Raw genomic sequence first — 18,914 nt, forward strand, 5'->3', positions numbered from 1 at the left:
TACTGTACTAAGTACTTTATATATATATTATTTAATTTAATTTTTCTAACTACTATACAATTCAGACAAAAAATTTCTGCTTCTAAAGACCTCAATGTCCAAGTAAAGTACATAAATGTGACACATGCTATAATAGAAGAGGAGAGCAAGGAAGATAAGGACCTAATGCTGGCAGGTATTTGAAAGTAGGACTGAGAGACTGTTAGTTGTCTCTCCAAATCCATTCTCATCTTCTTTCTCAATATTTACGTGTCCAGCTAAAGACTGTATTTCTTAGTCTCCCTTGTACAGATATGCAATGTGGCCACATGAGTAAATTGTCACCGATGAAAAGTAAAGGGTTGATATTTGCCCTTTTAGATTATCTTCTTAAAGAACAGTTGCCACAAACTCACGTCTCTCCTTCCCTTATGCCCAAAAAGGCGATAAAGAAACAACTTCGGAAACCAGACATTTGAGATTGGTAGAGCCATAGCCTAGGTTTGTTCATGACATGGACTGTTACATCAGGGAGAAAAACATCTATGTTCTTTAAGCTAATACATTTTTAATTTCTTTCTTTTTAATAGCAGCTTAGTCTTTGCCCTAATAAATACAGAGGATGTCTGGGAAAGATCTCACAAAACGCAACTCAACTATAAAGTGAATCTTATAGAAAACATAAGAGAACAGAAGAGAAGAAGGTATTTAGGGAGAAAAGAATACCACAGAAAGGGAGAGCATGAACATATCAAAGAGTGTAAGCAGCTTTAGTGTAAGCCTTTCTAGAACTGGTTAATTTTTTTATACTTAGTACAGTGCAAATTCTTTATACTTAGTGAAGTACAAACACTTATAAAGATACCAAAATGATAAGCAAATAAATTGTCAAATAGGATTTTTTTTTTTAAGATTTTACTTATTTATGTGACAGAGAGACAGACAGTGAGAGAGGGAACACAGCAGGGGGAGTCGGAGAGGAAGAAGCAGGCTCATAGCGAAGGAGCCTGATGTGGGACTCCATCCCAGAATGCCGGGATCATGCCCTAAGCCAAAGGCAGACGCTTAACGACTGCGCTACCCAGGCGCCCCGTCAAATAGGATTTTTAAACAAGTCATACTGAGACCTAAGCCTTTTTCCCCCCTTATATCCAGTCAATCCACAAAGCAAAAACATATTACTAAATAGCTTTCTTATTGGAAAACTTATTCTAATAAGCACACAATTTCTTTTTATTAGTTTAATATTTCTTTATACATACCACACAAAGCTCAAATAAGATGATTCCGAGAGACCACACATCTGATTTGGGGCCAGACGGCAATGGTTTTTCACATGGCACGTGATCGGTGGTTTTGAAAATTCCTTGTGCAATTACCTCGGGTGCCAAGTATGATGGATATCTACAATGATATATTAAATAAATGAGTAATTACTACAAAGAGAGAAAAGTAGTACTACATTTTTACTATCTGTATGATAAGATCTATGTAAAAGTCCAGTGCAATTAAATTAACAATTTTTGCTAGGAAGAATTCTAAACTAACCATCATAATGTAGGTCTTCATGTCCAGAAATCAAAAGAAAATATATATACACTCAAATAATTTTAAAACTATTGTGTCTCTCTGAAGCATTAATTCCTTTCTTTGCTTTCCTCTTTTTAACACATTGCCGTCTTACAGCATTCTGTTTTCAGGTATTTTCCTTTCCTTCTTACTACCTGTCTTCTCCTTACACTTATTTAAAGCACATTTTATCTTGGAAAATAGTATGTATTCTTTTTAGTAGAAATGTCAAAATCTTCCAAGATACATAAATTGAAAACTAAGATTCTCTCCCATTTCTGTACCTCAGGAACCCATACATACTTATACAGATAAACCTGACCACCCATCACCACTGCCCTACAGGGCAGCATACTATACATACTACTCTGCACCCCTTTGTTTTTTCACTTAAAGTATGTTTTAGAGATCATTCCATAAAAATAAGTATAGATTGCCTTATTCTCTTTGAAAACTGCCAATAATTTCATTGTATTAATGCACTTAATTTATTTGACCAAACTTTGAAGAATATTTTGGAAGTTCCATTCCTATGTGGATAATCAATCAATTGAGCCCTATTCCATTTATTGAAAACTCTATTTCTCCCCCAACTATTCCATAGTACCAGCTTCTACCACAAATAAAATCTCTACATGCATGTTGATTTGCATCTTGGTTTCCTGTTTTGTTCCACTGGTAAACTTGCCTGACACTGTACCATTATACTATCTTAAGTCTAGAACATTATACAAATAATAGCCAATAATTGCTAAGACAAAGTCCTCTCAAAACACACACATCTTTTTCCAAAATCTGTAAAGAACTTATTAAACTCAACACCCAAAGAACAAATAATCCAGTCAAGACATGGGCAGAAGACATGAACAGACACTTCTCCAAAGAAGACGTATAAATGGCCAACAGACACATGAAAAAAATGCTCAACATCACTCTGCATCGAGGACATACAAATCAAAACCACAATGAGATACTAGCTCATACAAGTCAGAATGGCTAAAACTAACAAGTCAGGAAACAACAGATATTGGCGAGGATGCAGAGAAAGGGGAACCCTCTTACACTGTTGGTGGGAATGCAAGCTGGTACAGCCATTCTGGAAGACAGTATGGCGGTTCCTCAAAAAGTTGGAAACACAGGTACCCTACGACCCAGCAATTGCACTACTAGGTATATACCCCAAGGTTACAAATGTAGTGATCCGAAGGGGCACCTGCACCCCAATGTTTATAGCAGCAATGTCCACAATAGCCAAACTATGGAAAGAGCCCAGATGTCCATCAACAGATGAATGGATAAAGAAGATGTGGTATGTATATATGCAATGAAATATTACTCAGCCATCAAAAAAATGAAATTTCACTATTTGAAATGATGTGGATGGCACTAGAAGGTACTACAGTAAGCGAAATAAGTCAATCAGGGAAAGACAATTGTTATGTGAGTTCACTCATATGTGGAATTTAAGAAATGAAACAGAGGAGCAAAGGGGAAGGGAGAGAAAAATAAATTAAGATGAAATCAGAGAAGGGGAAAAATGGTAAAAGACTCTTAACCACAGGAAACAAACTGAGGGTTGCTGGGGAAGAGAGGGGTGGGGGGATGGGGAAACTGGGTGATAGGCATGAAAGAGGGCATGTGATGTAATGAGGACTGGGTATTATATGCAACTGATGAATCACTGAACTCTACCTCTAATATTAACAATATGTTATATGTTAATTAATTGAATTTAAATAAGAAAATATTGAATTCCGCCCCCCCAACCCCCCCCCATACACACATTTTAATTTCTCTGCAGGAGTGTCTAGGTACTTTTCAGATGTTTGTTCTATATATATACATTTAGAACTATCTTGTCAATGTCTTTCTTTCTCCCTCCCTTTCTCTCTCTCTCACAAACACACACACGCACACAGAGTTGGAATTTTTATTGAAATTAGATCAAATGTAGAACAGCTTGGGGAGAACTGGCATTTTTCTGATACCGACCCTAACAATTTACGAACAGGTATCTCTATATTTATTTAGGGCTTTCATAATGTCTTTTTAAAAAGATTTATATTTCTTTCACAAAGGTGCTTTCACAGAGGTAAAATACCTGCTTAGATTCTTATTAGGTATTTCATATTCCTTTGCTGATATGTAAACAACTTCTTTGTATTAATTTTGTATCTAGCAACCTCGCTAAACCCTCAGCATTTATGGGAGAATTCTTTTGAGCAGTCTTTATAGATAAGCAAAGATTTGTTTATAGTGACATTTTGTTTCCTCCTTTCTATAATTATAGTTTTTAGTTCTTTTGCTGCCTTATGTGGTAAAACTGCTAATATGAAAATAACTGGTGATAGTTGACATCTTTGTCTTGATCCTCATCTTTAAAAAATAGTTTTAACCTCTCACGAGTATAGTCTCTTTGCAGAACTTTCTGTCAGTGTTAATCATGAATAAATTTTGAAAATTTCTGAACACCTCTTCTGCAATTATTACAAAGATAACACGATTCTTTTCCTTTTATATGCTAATGAACTTAAATACATTAATTAATTACCTAATGTTTAACCAACCTTGCATTCCTGGAATTTTTGTTTCTAGTGATTTCATTTTTAAAAATGAAAATTTTATCTTTTTTCCATTTATTATATCTGATTTCTTTTCCTTGTCCAACTGCATTCATTAGTACCAGATATACACTGGCAAATGATAGTGGTGTTAATAAATATTTTTGTTTAAACCTACTAACTTCTGGGTTGAGATTAATCTCTATCTACTAATAGGCAGATATAGATAGATGGGTGAAATATTCACATTGTCCCTTTTTGTTAAGAATTTAATCAAGAACATTACAATAAATCTATCAAATGTTTTTAAGAAACCACAGAAATGATTATTTGATTTTTTACTTCTGATATATTATCCCATTAAATTATGTTTACAGATCTCCTAAACAATCCGTATGTTCGTAGAATAAACCACACTTAATAGCATCTTCTATAAGCTTCTGGTTATTGTTAACTTTTCTATTTAGGATTTTTAATATTAATATAACATATTTTACTATATAATAATAAATAATCAAATAGGAGTATGATTTATATTTAAACATTTTATGTGGTATCTATGGGAAGACCAGGATTAATGTTAGACTAGTTTATCCAAAAATAATCTGCAAGCTTTTCCTTTAAAAAAAACCTTGAAATGTATAGTATAATAATTTAAATGGCAACAAATTTAACCTTTCATTTCAGGTTTGGTAGAATTTGCCTCTGAGTCTACTCCAGGTATCTCTGTGGGGAAAGGCAATTTCTTCTACATTTCTATAATTGGTGTTTTTAGATTTTAAAATTCTCTTTGGGAGTAAGTTTTGGTGATTTGTATTTCCCTTCCTTTTATTCTAGCTTTCAAATTTGCTCAGAGCTAAGCAAAAAATAATTTATCAAGTCTTCTAAAGTTCTCTAACTCTGCAGTTATTTTTCCATTACCATATCTTATTTTGTGCATTTTGAGTTTTTCATCTTTTTCCTGATTAGGTTAACTTTGAACTGTTTTTATTATAGATGCATTTCTTTTTGTCTCTCAGTACATTACTATATTCTGGTGATAGATGTTATAGAAATTTGTTATAGGTTAATTTCAGAATACTTCACTGAAGATAAAAATTTGTATTTATAAAAAGTACAGAAAAATTTTTAGCAGGAAATTCAATGGAAAATATAAAGGAATTGATAAGAAAATCATATTGTTGTATAAAATAACTTCCTATCAGACTAAAACACTGTTAATGTCTTCTGTCTTCTAAACTCATAAATGTAAGCTATTTAATAAAAAAGACAAAGGCTTTATAAACATTATATTCTATAAAATGTGTCAAACTTCTAACTTTCATTTTCTAACGAATTCATTTTATGAATAATTCCATAAAACCTTAAGTTGATCTGCTGAGATGGAAATTCTTTTTCCTCTCAGCGAATCCCCATGGTATTTTATCTGTATCTTTCTTATAGTTCTCAGATGATTATGATACTTATTTTACTTGTTTTATATATGATGTAATAGACTATACACAATATGTAATACTACACATTTTTATGTTTTGTTTTTGTTTATGTTTATATTTAGTATACAAAAGTTTACCCTCCTGTCAAACAAACAAACTTGAGGGCCCTGGTGTATCTTACTCATTTTTATAAGCCCACAACAACTACCAATAAAATTTAAAAATAAGATATGCTCAGTAAATTTTTGTTAAAAAAATTGTTATTTTTTTAGGGCATCTGGGTGGCTCAGTCCATTAACTATCTGCCTTGGCTCTGGTCACAATCCTGGGGTTCTGTGATCCAGTCCCATATTGGGCTTCCTGCTCAATGGGGAGTCTTGCTTCTCCCTCTGCCCCTCCCCCCTGCTTGTGGTCTCTCTCTCAAATGAATATAAAATCTTTTAAAAAAATAACATTTCCTATAAAAAATGCCAATTAAGACTTCCTTACAATTTAAGTAGACAGTACATAAGTATCAGACATATTGACAATTATTAAATTTAAATCCTATACTCTAGAAACAAAAGAAACAAAACAGCTTTAGAAGAGAAATGAAAATGAGGGGATTTCTGCCTTACTGCATACGTGCATACCTTTTCTTCATTTATCATTAAATTTAGTCATGAGCACAATTATCTGGATTTTTCAATTCTACGGCGATTAGATTACTATGACACCCTGCGATAATGACTGTAATCAAAATATATTTAAGCATATGGAACATCTATGTAATAACATGTAACGCAGGCACTCAAATATCACTTCCATTTCTTTTCTGAATTTTTCTGCAGCCTCCTCCTCACACTATGATTGCCAATACTTACTTACATGTAAGATATAAGTCAATTAAGTCACAGAATATAACTTAAATTCAAATGGGTAAATTAGGCTTTTACATTTCTTTCCATTTTAATGCAATGATGATAATGATACTAATATCTACTTTTAATTTGCTCATATATTTCTCTCATATACAAATTTGTATTATGTCATTTTACTCTAAAGTGATCATATTGCTCTTTTAAATGACATCTCTGGAGACAACTGAAACCTAGTAGAGAAAGGATGGACTTGATATTATAATACCTGTATTCTAGTTTCAATTTTAGCATATATTCTATATGTGATCAGGGTTTCTTAATCTGAAAACAGGAATAATAATGTTTATCTCACAAAACTATTATAAATATTAATGGGTACTATTTTTATAAAAATGGAAAATATGACATAAATGCAATGTTGTATTTTTAATCATCATAACCATGATACATCTAGAAGGCAAATTGTTTATTTTTAATCCTGATTTCCAGCACATCTTATCCAAAAATAATGGTGTGGGTAGTGAAAGGCCAAGTAATACTATAAGTAAATCGTTAAATCCAAGATTTCTGACTGGTGATATCTAGAGGCATAGAGGTGACCCACGCTCCAAAAATTCTCATTTCCCTTCTAATCAAGAATTGATTACACTAATTAATAAAAAAAAATCCTAGGATTGTTTTTAAATGTAGATTATCTCTTTTTAACAACTGTCTCTTCTTTAGCATAGCATTTTAACACTCAAAGAAAATTACCAGAACTTTGCTGTATGGCTGGTGAGGCTTTCATCATCTGTTTGATCTTTTAACAAGGTATTAAGCTACTGGCCAACTGAAATGAATGTCCAATTTCTAACTCTTTATAATATTTTGAAACAGATGTTAACATTTTACTTTGTTGTTTCTTAATATTTGTCTTTTGAATCAACTGCAAGCTTTTTCTGGTGTAAATATTTTCTTTCATGCCTTAGCTGTTTGATCACTTTATTTTTCCTGGCTAATGTTTCACATTTTGCTCTTTGATACTTTCTGGTCAGACCCTTTGGGTCCAAGACTTCAAAGTAAACCAGACCAAATGGCACACAAGACCAATTGTATTCAAGCATTTTAAATTCAAAAGTAGTTCTTCAAAATGCTTGATGTGCTTTACAAAAAATCACTTCCTTTCTTCCATTCGTCACTAGTAAACCTAAAGCATCTTTAAGTAAAAGGTAAAAAAAAATTAAAGTGATTTTTGTTTGCATTATGTTTTTGGAGTTCTTTCTCATACAGCTTGATTTAGACAACATGAAGAATTAGCAATCACATTTACTTCCTGTCAGACTACTGCTCCCTAAAAGTTACTTCAAAAGGCAATTATCACATATGAAAGAAGATACTAGTGCTTTACTGTGGACTTATTTTTATTATACTCAAAAGGGTTTTTATTCCCCCCACAAATAAAAAGTGGCTATTTTTACAAAATATTGTTTTCATGCTTGGAAAACAATTGTTTGTTTCCTATGACCACAAGTTTTGGTATGCAAAACTTTAAGATGATTAATTTATGTACCTTAATAAGTTGGCCATCAAAAGAGAAAATTTTCCCATTAAACGATGAGCTTCTTGAGGACAGGAACCTATCTTATCTGTTTTTGCACATCCAGCAGCCAGAAGAGCAGGTGCTCAATAAATATTTTCTTAATAATTAAAGGAAGGGATGAACAAGCAACTCACTTTAAGATTACTAGCGATGGCCTAACTAACAAAAATTTTAGGTAAGAAACCTATAATCTACCCTATAAAGTAAAAAGGGTAATTTATAAATGAGTCCTTTTTTAAAAACATCTAATTAAGCAATGTTCTCCTATAGAAACACATTCCATGACTTCAAACCACAATTCTTGGTAATGGAGTGACAGAAATGATTTTAGAGAGCCCAAAGAGCAAAACACAAATGGATATTATTTAAAAAATCACAAAGCAATTGAACAATAGGATTAAGGTCTCTAGATTAGATAACAGTATTACATTAATTTTAATTTCCTTGTTTTCATATTTGTTTTGTGGTCATGTAAGAAAATTCCTTACTTTAGGAAATACAAACTGAAGTATTTAGGGGTAAAAGGGCATCATATGCACTAATTACTCTTAACTGATTCAAAAAAAATATTAATATACACATACACCTATATGTATAAGAAAAAAGAAAGAGATAAAGCAAATGTAGTGAAATGTTGACATTTGGGAAAACTGAGTGAGGGCTATATACGGATTCTTTGTACTATTTTGAAACTTCTATGTATTGAAAATAATGCCAAAATTAAACACTCAAAAAATAAAAGAATTATACTATTAAAATGTCTGAAAAGCGACCACACAATAAATGTAACACAAAAATCTGTATCAAAAGCATCTGGCTAAGAACAGGATAAAATAAACTTTCCTGTCTTGGAGGCCAACATAAACTGGACTTCCATAGCAGAAATGATCAAATACACCTCTCCAAACTTAAACATAGACTTTTAGGTGTAGACTCTACCCCATTACCTCTGATACCTACAATGACTTAACTTGATTCTTAATATACAATTATATCTTATGGACCAAGGAATTTAATTTAGAAAGAGTAGAACATACTATGAGAATGCTTTTTCTCAGTCTTTTAAGGAACACCCATTATCACTGTAAGAATCTGGCCAGCCTTCTTGCCTTAAATTTAACTAATTCTGGGTGAAATGAAATTAATTAGTAAGCATTATAAGATGAAGAAGGTCAATAATCTGTTAGCCTCTCTGCCAATTCAATGAAATATAAACATTAGATATCTTTTGGACACTGGGAAAAACTGTCTACTCTTTAAAAGTATATGGAAAAGTAAAATATGTTAATAAAGAAAAGCTAGTTTTGTGTAAGGAAGTAATATAACTAATAATTAATGAAATATATATTTTATCAAATATTACACAGTTTAAGACATAACTCAGAAAAAAAGAAAACACATTCTTACCCAATTGGGAAATCAACATCATCACCATGAGCTGTCATGTGATAAAGTCCAAATTTAGCCAATTTAACATGTCCCTACAATAATAGTAATAAAAATCACTATTAAATGTTTTAATATTAGTAGCAGGAAAAAGTATCATTATACATTTCATAAATAAAGAAAAAATGAATTTACCATAATTTTAGTTTACCATAATTTTATTAAAAAGTATTTGCCAATGTTGGAAACCTGCTTTATACTCATTACAAATATATGTATAGGCATATGTGTACGTATGTATGTACATACACATATATCACTTATATATAGATCTCAGAACAACAAATAACACTTAAAATTTTTTGTTTATATTTTCCAGGTATTTTGACAAAACAAAAAAAGCAGAAATGTTCTCGTTTGTCTTGAATCCCTGCTTAGAAATTTTTTGATAATTTTAATAAAAGAATTTTTTTCCAAGGACTTCAAGTCCATTCATAATGTTATAATTTAAACCTGACACGGGAGCTCTTAACTTGAAAAGATCAGTTCACAAATCAAGATATTAGTGAATCTGCTACATTTCTAACAATTTTTATAGTGTTTGAGAAAGTCATAATAATCACAAAAGTGAGGTTCTTAATAAAAAGCAAATATAAATTTTATAAGTCTCTTAAGTTTTCCTCCTTTTAGATACTTAAGACTTTTAAAAAAGTTAAGTTGATTTTAAGATTTGTTTTCTTTTTCTCAAGAATTTTATTTCCCAGCACTATAAAACGTTTGTATATTAAAACAACTCAGATTGGTTAGATACTCCACTGCTACAAAAATGAAATTAATGAGTACTACTTTATGATTTTTAATATCATAGGGTAATTGTAGTAAAAGTCTGGGAGAAAATCAGAGGAAAAGAATAATCCTACTACTACAAAAACTACTTCCCCAGAAAAATATCTCTCAAAACTATTTTATGTGCTTATGAAAAAAAATGAAAGTATGATTATTCCTGAAAACATATCTAATCTTGCTACCCATAACTCTCTTATAGAGGTTGACCTGCTTCTTATTAATCTCCCACAAGATTTCCAAGTAGAGAAGTGGCACTCCAATAAGAAAAGAAGCTTGGTATGAACAGCTGGTAAATAAAGAAGATAAATGGAGAATAAAATAAAAAAGAAAAAATGGGGAAGAAGAAAAATAAAGAGCAGAAAATACAATGCAGCTGTGTTATAACAAAAATACTCTATGTAAATAGAGAACTTTCTTAAAATGAAAGCAAATTCAGAGGAAGAATAGACTGGGAAGCTACCATGCCTATTTTTCAGAAAGCGAATGAAAGGAAAAACCAAACATGAAGTTAGAAGATGAATCTTGGGGAAAAAAAGAATAATACATGTGAAAAACACATGGATTTATATAATTTAAAGATAGTTGCTTTTTTTCTAACCACCACAAAGATATCACTTTCATAGAGCCACTTCATTATGAATATTATTAAAACATATTTGTATACTATGGTCCCTCTAAGTGGGTCTGATTTCAGTAGCTTCCAACCACAAACAACAAACAAATATTTAATGTATTATTTGACAATTACCTTTCGGTCCAAAAGAATATTATGAGGAGACAGTGCTCGGTGTACTATACCATGTTTGTTCATATACTGCAAACCTTGAAGTACTTCAAACGCAATGCACAGAACTTTTGAATAGCTACGAAGAAAACAAAAGGTCACAGATCAATAGATCAATTACAAAGCAGATACAAAATCTATTTTAAAGAATAAAATAAGGTATAAAAATTCAGTTATATTTTTATTATTCCTCCTCTATTCAAAGAAAATACAATCTATACAATTTATAAAATATACACTATATACATATTTTGGATTTTCTGATTGCAACAAAATTGATCTGGCAAAGATCCTACAGTTTCCTAAAGCTACTCTAATAGCAGTATTTATTTTTTCCAGGAAGGGAGTTGAATTTTGGTGGCTTGTGATTAACCTTCTGCAGGTTTGGCTTTGCCAAATTATCAGAAAAGTTTCAGATACGTGGCAGAACTTAGTCAAGGAAAACCACTATTCCTGCTCAAGACAAAATGCCTAAGTCCCTGAAAAATAGCTAAAATACATTTTATGGTAGATTTACATGAGGTTACTTTCTATATCAATCCACAAAACAACCTCCAGCAATTTACGATTTATCAAACATTTCTCTTTAATTCTTTCTAAGCCATCTTCCACCGTGATGCCCCGTATCTCTCTCTCTTCATCTCTTTCCATTTTTTTTTTTTTAAATCAAGCACCATTCATATGGGAAGTCAGGAATGAGATACAGAAAAGTAGGACAGATGGATTCAGACCCAATCTCCCAAACTATCAATATTAACATTTTGGTATAGATTTCTTTTCTACCCACTTTTTTTTTTTGCCATTTTGAATTAGACTTTTAAAAATTAAATTAATATCTGCAGGCAATCACTAAAAGTAATTTTTAAAAAAGATATAAATAAGCCAACAGTAGAGATAAAATGGAATTATTTAAAAAAAAGTCAACCCCAAAGCTGGCAGAATAAAAGGAAAAAAAGAACACAGAACAAATGGAACAATTAGAAAGCAACAGATTTTAATTAGGATGTATCAATCATTATATTAAATGTAAATGTAAACATCTAAACTCACCAATTCAAAGCTAAGAATTGTCAGATTGGATAGGAATTAAGGCTCAATTGTATTCAGGCTATCAGCAACCCACATTAAATAAAAGATGTAAATTAAAAGTAAAAGTAAAAGGATGGAATAACAGGTCACTGGTATCATGGGCTTGCTTGGAGGGACAGGTTAACTACAAAGGAGTATGTGGAAATTTTACCGTTATCTTGATTTTGATGATGATTACACTACTGAGTTTGTCAAACTAACTGACCTGTACACTAAAAAGGTTATATTTTAAAGTATGTAAAGTATAGCTCAAAAAATGTGATGTTAAAAAAAGTAAGCTGAATAAAATTTTCAAAAAAAATACTTGCAATTTGACTCCCTCCTCTAAATTAAAACCATAAGAAAGAACAAGACATGAAAAGCGAAAATCCCTCTCCTCTCATTCTAGTCTGACTTTACAGAGGGATCCACCCTTAGCAGTTTCTGTTTTCAATTCTGCTGGTGGTTAGAATTTTAGTTAATATAATTAAGTCTTCGCTATGCAAGATGATATAATTAACATACTTTTACAACTTTCCCATTTTCCTTTCCCAACTCCTGATTTTTATTAGTTATATTTTTACATTATCAAATTTTATAAATGAAATAAAAGAAATCTACATTTCTTTCTTGAAGGCTAAATGAATAAACAAGTAAATATATAATATGACATGGTGATTAAGTGTTAAGGAGAAAAAGTAGGGAAGAGACAATGTGCGGTAGCAGGTTGCTAATACATATAGAGTGTGATCAAGGAAGGCCTCACTAAAGTGACATTTGTGCAGAAATCTAAAAGAAGTGAAAAACACATGTAGCTCTCTGGGAAACAGGTGATTCAGGCAGAGGGCACAGTAAACAAGTCCTGAACTGGGAGACTGCACAGCAGTTCAGAAAATGCAATGAAGCCACTATGCATGCAGTAGAATGAGCCAAGGGAAATGTGTTAAGAGATGAGGTCAGAGAAATAACAAGGATTCAGATCATGCAGGCCATTTAGGCCACTGTAAAGACTTTGACTTTCACTCTGAGACAGATGGGAAGTGAGTGTCACATTGCCATACTATGATTAGTAAATATTCACTGTAGAACTAAGGAAAAAATATAAACCTAAGCCCCTTAACCCCTAGTTCTCAAGCGAAAAGGTCTCAGTCATCAGGATTTAATAGATACTATAATTATATGATTATAACTATTCATGAAGATTATCATCAGCTAGTATCATTTTTATACCTCCTATAATTTGTTTTTTATTTTTATTTTATTTGGCTAGAATACATCCATGAGAAAATTTTTCATAAGTGTGGCATAAGTAGGACATTTTAAAGTATGACAGGTCTTAAAATATCTTATTCTTATCTTTAAACTTGGAAAAAGATTTCTCCATTGTCTTTAAGTGTTCTTCATTAATGGTAAGAAGTCCGGTATCAATATAATTTTGTTGAAGATACCTTGTTATTCCTCTCTGAAAGCCTCAGATTCTTTTTCACTTTATCATTAAACTTATAAAATTTTAGTCCAGTATGTCTAGAGTGTGGGCATTTGTGCATTTATGTTAGTAAGCGATAGGTGTGCCCTTTTAACCTGAAGACTTACATGTTCTATTAGCAGAAGAATTAACAAGGAAAAGTTAATTTGTTAGGTCTTTGTTTTCTCACTCTGCTGTATCTTTTAGTTAGAACTCTTAGTGGGCAGGTAAAACTTAGATCCATTCTCCAAACCAACTTTCTGTTTTATTTCCTGTAAGCACAGCCTTTAATCCTATCTCTTCTATTATTTAATTTCCAGATTCTTTTCTGTTCTGTAGTTGTTCCTTTCAATAGATCCTATTCTCTGGTATGGGTACATTATTCTTTTGAGTCTCTCTGAGGATAGTTACTAGAATTCTGCTGATTCAGGGGGGGGAAATGTGTTATCTTCATTTCCTCTGGGGTAAGTTTTTTTGTTTGTTTTCCTCCCTTGGCTCTTTTTCTCTCAGACTTTTTTTTTTTTTTCTCAAATGTCAGATAATCACTGGTTGTCAGCCATATTTTAAAATAAATTGATATTCTCCATGAAGTATGTAAAAAAGAAACAATAAAAGTTACTATTTATAAATGCTCATTTAAACTATCTTTATCAAATAGTTTCCCACATATTAAAGAGCCACAACAGTCACTCTAAAGCAAACAGGGAATATGTGAAACAAAAACAATTTTAAATTAATGGAGTTTTCATAACACCCTCAAAAAAGAAACCAAATATGGAAAGGAAAAGTTCCCAAACTTTAAAACAAGTATAGTAACATTGATAAATATGTGCATATGAAAGAATGCAAATGTCTCACCTTTTAGAAAGAAAGAAAAACTTTCCTTGAAATTGACTAACAAAACATAAGAACCTAGTTTTCTAAGTTCATTCAGCTCTGTGAGTCAAGTCTACAGTAGGAATCTCTCTTGTGCTTGTTCTCTTTCTCTGACGTGCACACACACAATTCACAAAATCTTAAAAGCTGATGCCATATTCAGCTATGACACTAGAGGACCTCAGCTGCTCACTGCTTCAATATAGAGGTCTTAAGAAATTAAAACCAAACCTTTAAAGCGATTTTTCCATTAAATCAGTTCTGAAACAGCTGAACACAGAAGATTGCATGTTCAACTTTGTCTACTTGCTTTCCCTGATTGTAAGATATAACTGGAAAATACTTTCATGTCAAAAAGCACATTCATGCTATTATCGAGCTGATGCACATATATGCTGAAATAATTTTTAAAAATTCAAACATAGGAAAGCTGAAGCTCATCACAAACCTTTTCTTAGCTATTACTTGAGACTACAACATGAATTTAGCTAATGGACTCCGTATTCTTCAGTATAAATCAGAGTAAATCAGAATTGCTTATCTGTCCTTTTGTACTCTTGGGATTTAATTTTAAAATGTATTTTAAAATATAAGGTATAAGGAGAAGAAAAAGATAGCATTATTTTCTACAATGAGGAGAAATCAGTATTTGTGAAATTCTGTATACTTTTTGCTTTTAAAACTATATTCTTTAATACTGCCAATAATTTAGATCACAAAATCTTTCTAAAAATTTTTTTGAAGTAGCCAATGCGATTATAACACAACAGCAAGGTAAAAAAGAAAGAAATCATATGTCCAGTAATAGCGTGTCACATTTAATTGCAAACAGACTCCAGAAGGAGAGTTAGGATTAAGAGAGTGGGAGTCACACAATTAAAAAAAAAGATGTTGGCAGGGGAATAATAGGACTTCATCCTACACAATTCCCCAGTTAGAATCTTGTTAATAAAGAAATCCATCACTAGTCTAGAAAATGTAAGTGAAACTTCAAGTCAGAAAATATTCTCTTCCTTTTAAAATTTTTAGTTACTACTGTTACTCCCAAAGACTGCCAGGGTAGCATTTACTTTGTTACCATTGTCCTTGATACTCTGAAAAGTTTAATGAGCATAAAAATCTTTGGTGAGTATAAATACATAGATATGGCCAAAAGGTATCTTTCAAAATAATATGCTTAATAATTTTTAATAAAGCAAGAAGATATTTTAAAACACTTTCCTTTATATTTAGACATATCAATTAAATAGCTTTTAGCTGCTTGGTATTGTGTTTTCACACTGCTGTGTTTTTAGGCTCCATGAATATCAAGAGAAAGAACTGATCTCTATAATCAAGAAACCTACAGTATAGTTGGAAAGACAGATTTATAAACTGATAATTTTAAATCAACTGAATTCAACAGAATTTCAATAGAACTCAATAATTAAGTTAGCAGAGGAGAATTAATCATCCATTTCCTCTGTGTTACAAGAAAAAGAAAACATGAACAGTTATTTATTACATTGGTGAAACCAAAACAGATAAAAGTAAATAAATCACTGTACTCTGAGGCAGGTACTAATTTATTCAACTTGTAATCCTTATATCTATCACAGTGACTGTAAGGTAGGAGTTCAATAAACATATATCAATAGGTGTTCAATATATGTATGCAATGACATCCCATGATGGTACAAGAGGGTGCAAATAACAAGATTAAATTCTTCACCATTAATGAAATAACAGCTCAAAAAAGTATTACACTTGCAGTGGATCAACAGTGTCAGCCTCATTTATAGAAGGTTGATTTCTTGTAAGCTGACATAGAGGCTTTTTTTGAAAGAAAGAAAATCCTGCCATTTGCAACAATATGGATAAATCTGGAGGACATTATGCTAAGTGAAATAAGCTGGACACAGAAGGACAAATACTGCCTGATTCCACTTACATAAGGTTTAAAAAAGAGTTAAATTTATAGAAGCAGAGAATAGAACAACGGTTATAAGGGACTGGGGAGAGAAGAAAATGGTTACCAGGGAATGGGGAGAGAGGAAAATCAATTGATTTAAAGTTTCAGTTGTGCAATACTAGTTCTAGAGATCTGCTGTATAACATAGTGTGAATAGTTACAATACTGTATTGCCCACTTAAAATTTTGTTAGGAAGGTCGATCTCATTTGTTAAGAGTGTAGATAAGTGTTCTTATCACACACAAAAATAAAAAGGACACAGGGAAACTGTTAAGAGGTGATGGATATGTCTACTACCTTGATTGCAGTGATGGTTTCACAGGTGTATTCATATATCCAAACTCAAATGTATACATTAAATATTTGTAGTTTCCTTGTATATTAATTATACCTCAATAAAGGTGTTAAAAAAAGAAATAAGGATAAATACTTATCAGCATCAAACCATCAGTTCTTTCTGGTATTTGCAATGTTTCCAAGAAGAGATGTGATTCAGCTTGCAAGAAACAGAGGCCAAGAAAGAGAGTAAGAGGTCAGGGTTGCTGAGATAGATTTGGAAGTCATTCACAATAGGTGGTAACTAAAACCACATATGCTATTTCCTCTGATCCATAATCCATGATATTTCTAAGGGCCACTCCACAAGCCAAAATACCCATACTGTCAGCAAACCAAGGGAGGAAACACACTTCTGGATTCTATGAGTTCAAGATGTTCTTTCACCTTATAAAACCTGATCACTCCCACAGAAATTTTCCTTTTGGTCTAAAACTTTCCTTACTTGGTATCAGCCTGAAGTAAAATGTTAAGGGAGAGTAAACACAGATGAAAACTAGTTAACTACTGTGTGATTTAGGAAATAAAGAGGAAAAATGAAATACTAATGACTGATGTTCAGATAATAATACAACTGTATAACCCTGTGCTATCTTCAACCTAAACTCTCCTTTTGTAGCCTCAAGACAATAGAGCTCAAGTAGTATATACTTTTTAATAGCTCACTGGTCTCTAATTCTGAATTTGGAAAGGGGGTATTTTCGGTGGTGAGCTAATGTCTTTGAGGCTCTTATAATTTTCCACTTATCACTTATTAAATTTTAACATTTTGTTAAAAATACTGCACTATTTAACAGAGCAATTTTTTTTTTCTAAAGAGAAAAAAAGAAAGTTTTTGAAATTGAAAAAGGAAATAACTTATTTCAATACTGGGTACACATGTTTTAGCCTGAAAGGTTAACCATCCATGCTAAATTTAATAATTTAATAATTCATTTGCTTCAGATGTTTTGAAATGGAAGTTGCACTGATTAACTGCTTAAAGATTATTTTGTAATAGGCCTAAAAAAAAAATCAGTCCATCTGTCCCTAAATTGTGAGACTAGGCATATTTTACAACTTGGTTCTCACTCAAAAAAGAAAAAAAGTTGAAAACTATAAATCTGGAATGTGACTAATTCTCAATGGGATACAATAAATTGGAGAATTAATTTTCCAACTCGAATACTAGATAACGTTCCTTTCTCATCACAAACTTAATTTGATAAGATCAAAAATACATATGGAAAGCATAGTCTAGTGGTTTGAGGTTCAGACATAAAGCCAGGAGACTCTGTCACTGACTTGCTTTGCTTGGAGAATGTCCCAATTTCATCCTGCCTCAGTCTGCAGATGTATAAAGTGGGAAATGTAACACCAAAAAGGGGCTGAATGGAGATCAATGAGCTATTGGTCCTGCACAGAATAAGCAGAACAAAGTAAACAAAAAGCCCAAGTTCTTCTCAAAACCCCCCCAGGGTTTCTATAATAAATTGTGTAACATTTTGTTTATCTATCTATCCATCTACCTGCCTACCTAGCTACCAACCTACCTACCGTCTATTTCTCTATCTGCATTCCATAAATTAACAAAGATCGTAAACTGGGCTCTCCAACTATTTGCATGACACAATAAAAATCAGCAAAATGGTTTTCTAATTTATCTGTGAGAAAAAAATAGACATTTGATAAGCAGGATTGGAGGATCCCAGGGTGAGCTGGTGAATTCTGCAACATCAATTTTTCTTTTCCCAAGCAGCTATACTATCTTGGCACAGACACTCCAAAAACATTTCTTTCACCATAGTTACTAATATTGGCAGTGCAAACACACTGGGTAATAGATCTCACTTCCCAGGCCCTGGCAGCATTTGGGACCATATAAAGTTGTAACTTTTCTCTAAGGCAGAACCTATGGTGGCTCGTGTTTGCTTGGATCAGTACTAGCTCATTCTGAAGTTTTTTTTTTTTATTAAATTTATTTACATATTACAGCCTGAAAAAGAATGAACAACTTCCTATTATTGTTCAGAATTTTGATTTGAGATTAACATTTTCCTTTTAGGCTATCTGCTACCCTACCCCCAACCCATCACAACAAACAAGGGAACAGGAGAGGCCCTGCATTTTATGCACATGTTTAGTTCCGTGTTTGCAAGACAGCATAGGGCAAACAAAAGTCTGTCAAACTGAAATGTTCAGTTCAATGATGTGTTGGTCTGTCTTAAGCAAATTATA

General features: G+C 32.1%; 1 protein-coding gene across 2 annotated transcripts in view; it reads right to left on the reverse strand.

The window, feature by feature from the left end:
* TBCK (TBC1 domain containing kinase) overlaps nucleotides 1-18,914 on the reverse strand; it is a 201,409-nt gene that overhangs the window by 141,938 nt on the left and 40,557 nt on the right. For both annotated transcript variants that reach the window (XM_008689397.2, XM_040626208.1), the window contains 3 exons: nucleotides 10,965-11,079; nucleotides 9,392-9,465; nucleotides 1,242-1,383 (listed from right to left, as the gene is read on the reverse strand). In XM_008689397.2, the coding sequence (XP_008687619.1) occupies nucleotides 1,242-1,383; nucleotides 9,392-9,465; nucleotides 10,965-11,079 (331 nt within the window). The remainder of the gene's footprint in view (nucleotides 1-1,241; nucleotides 1,384-9,391; nucleotides 9,466-10,964; nucleotides 11,080-18,914) is intronic.

This window comes from Ursus maritimus, unplaced genomic scaffold (genome assembly GCF_017311325.1).
Source record: "Ursus maritimus isolate PB19 unplaced genomic scaffold, ASM1731132v1 scaffold_11, whole genome shotgun sequence".
Lineage (NCBI taxonomy): Eukaryota > Metazoa > Chordata > Mammalia > Carnivora > Ursidae > Ursus > Ursus maritimus.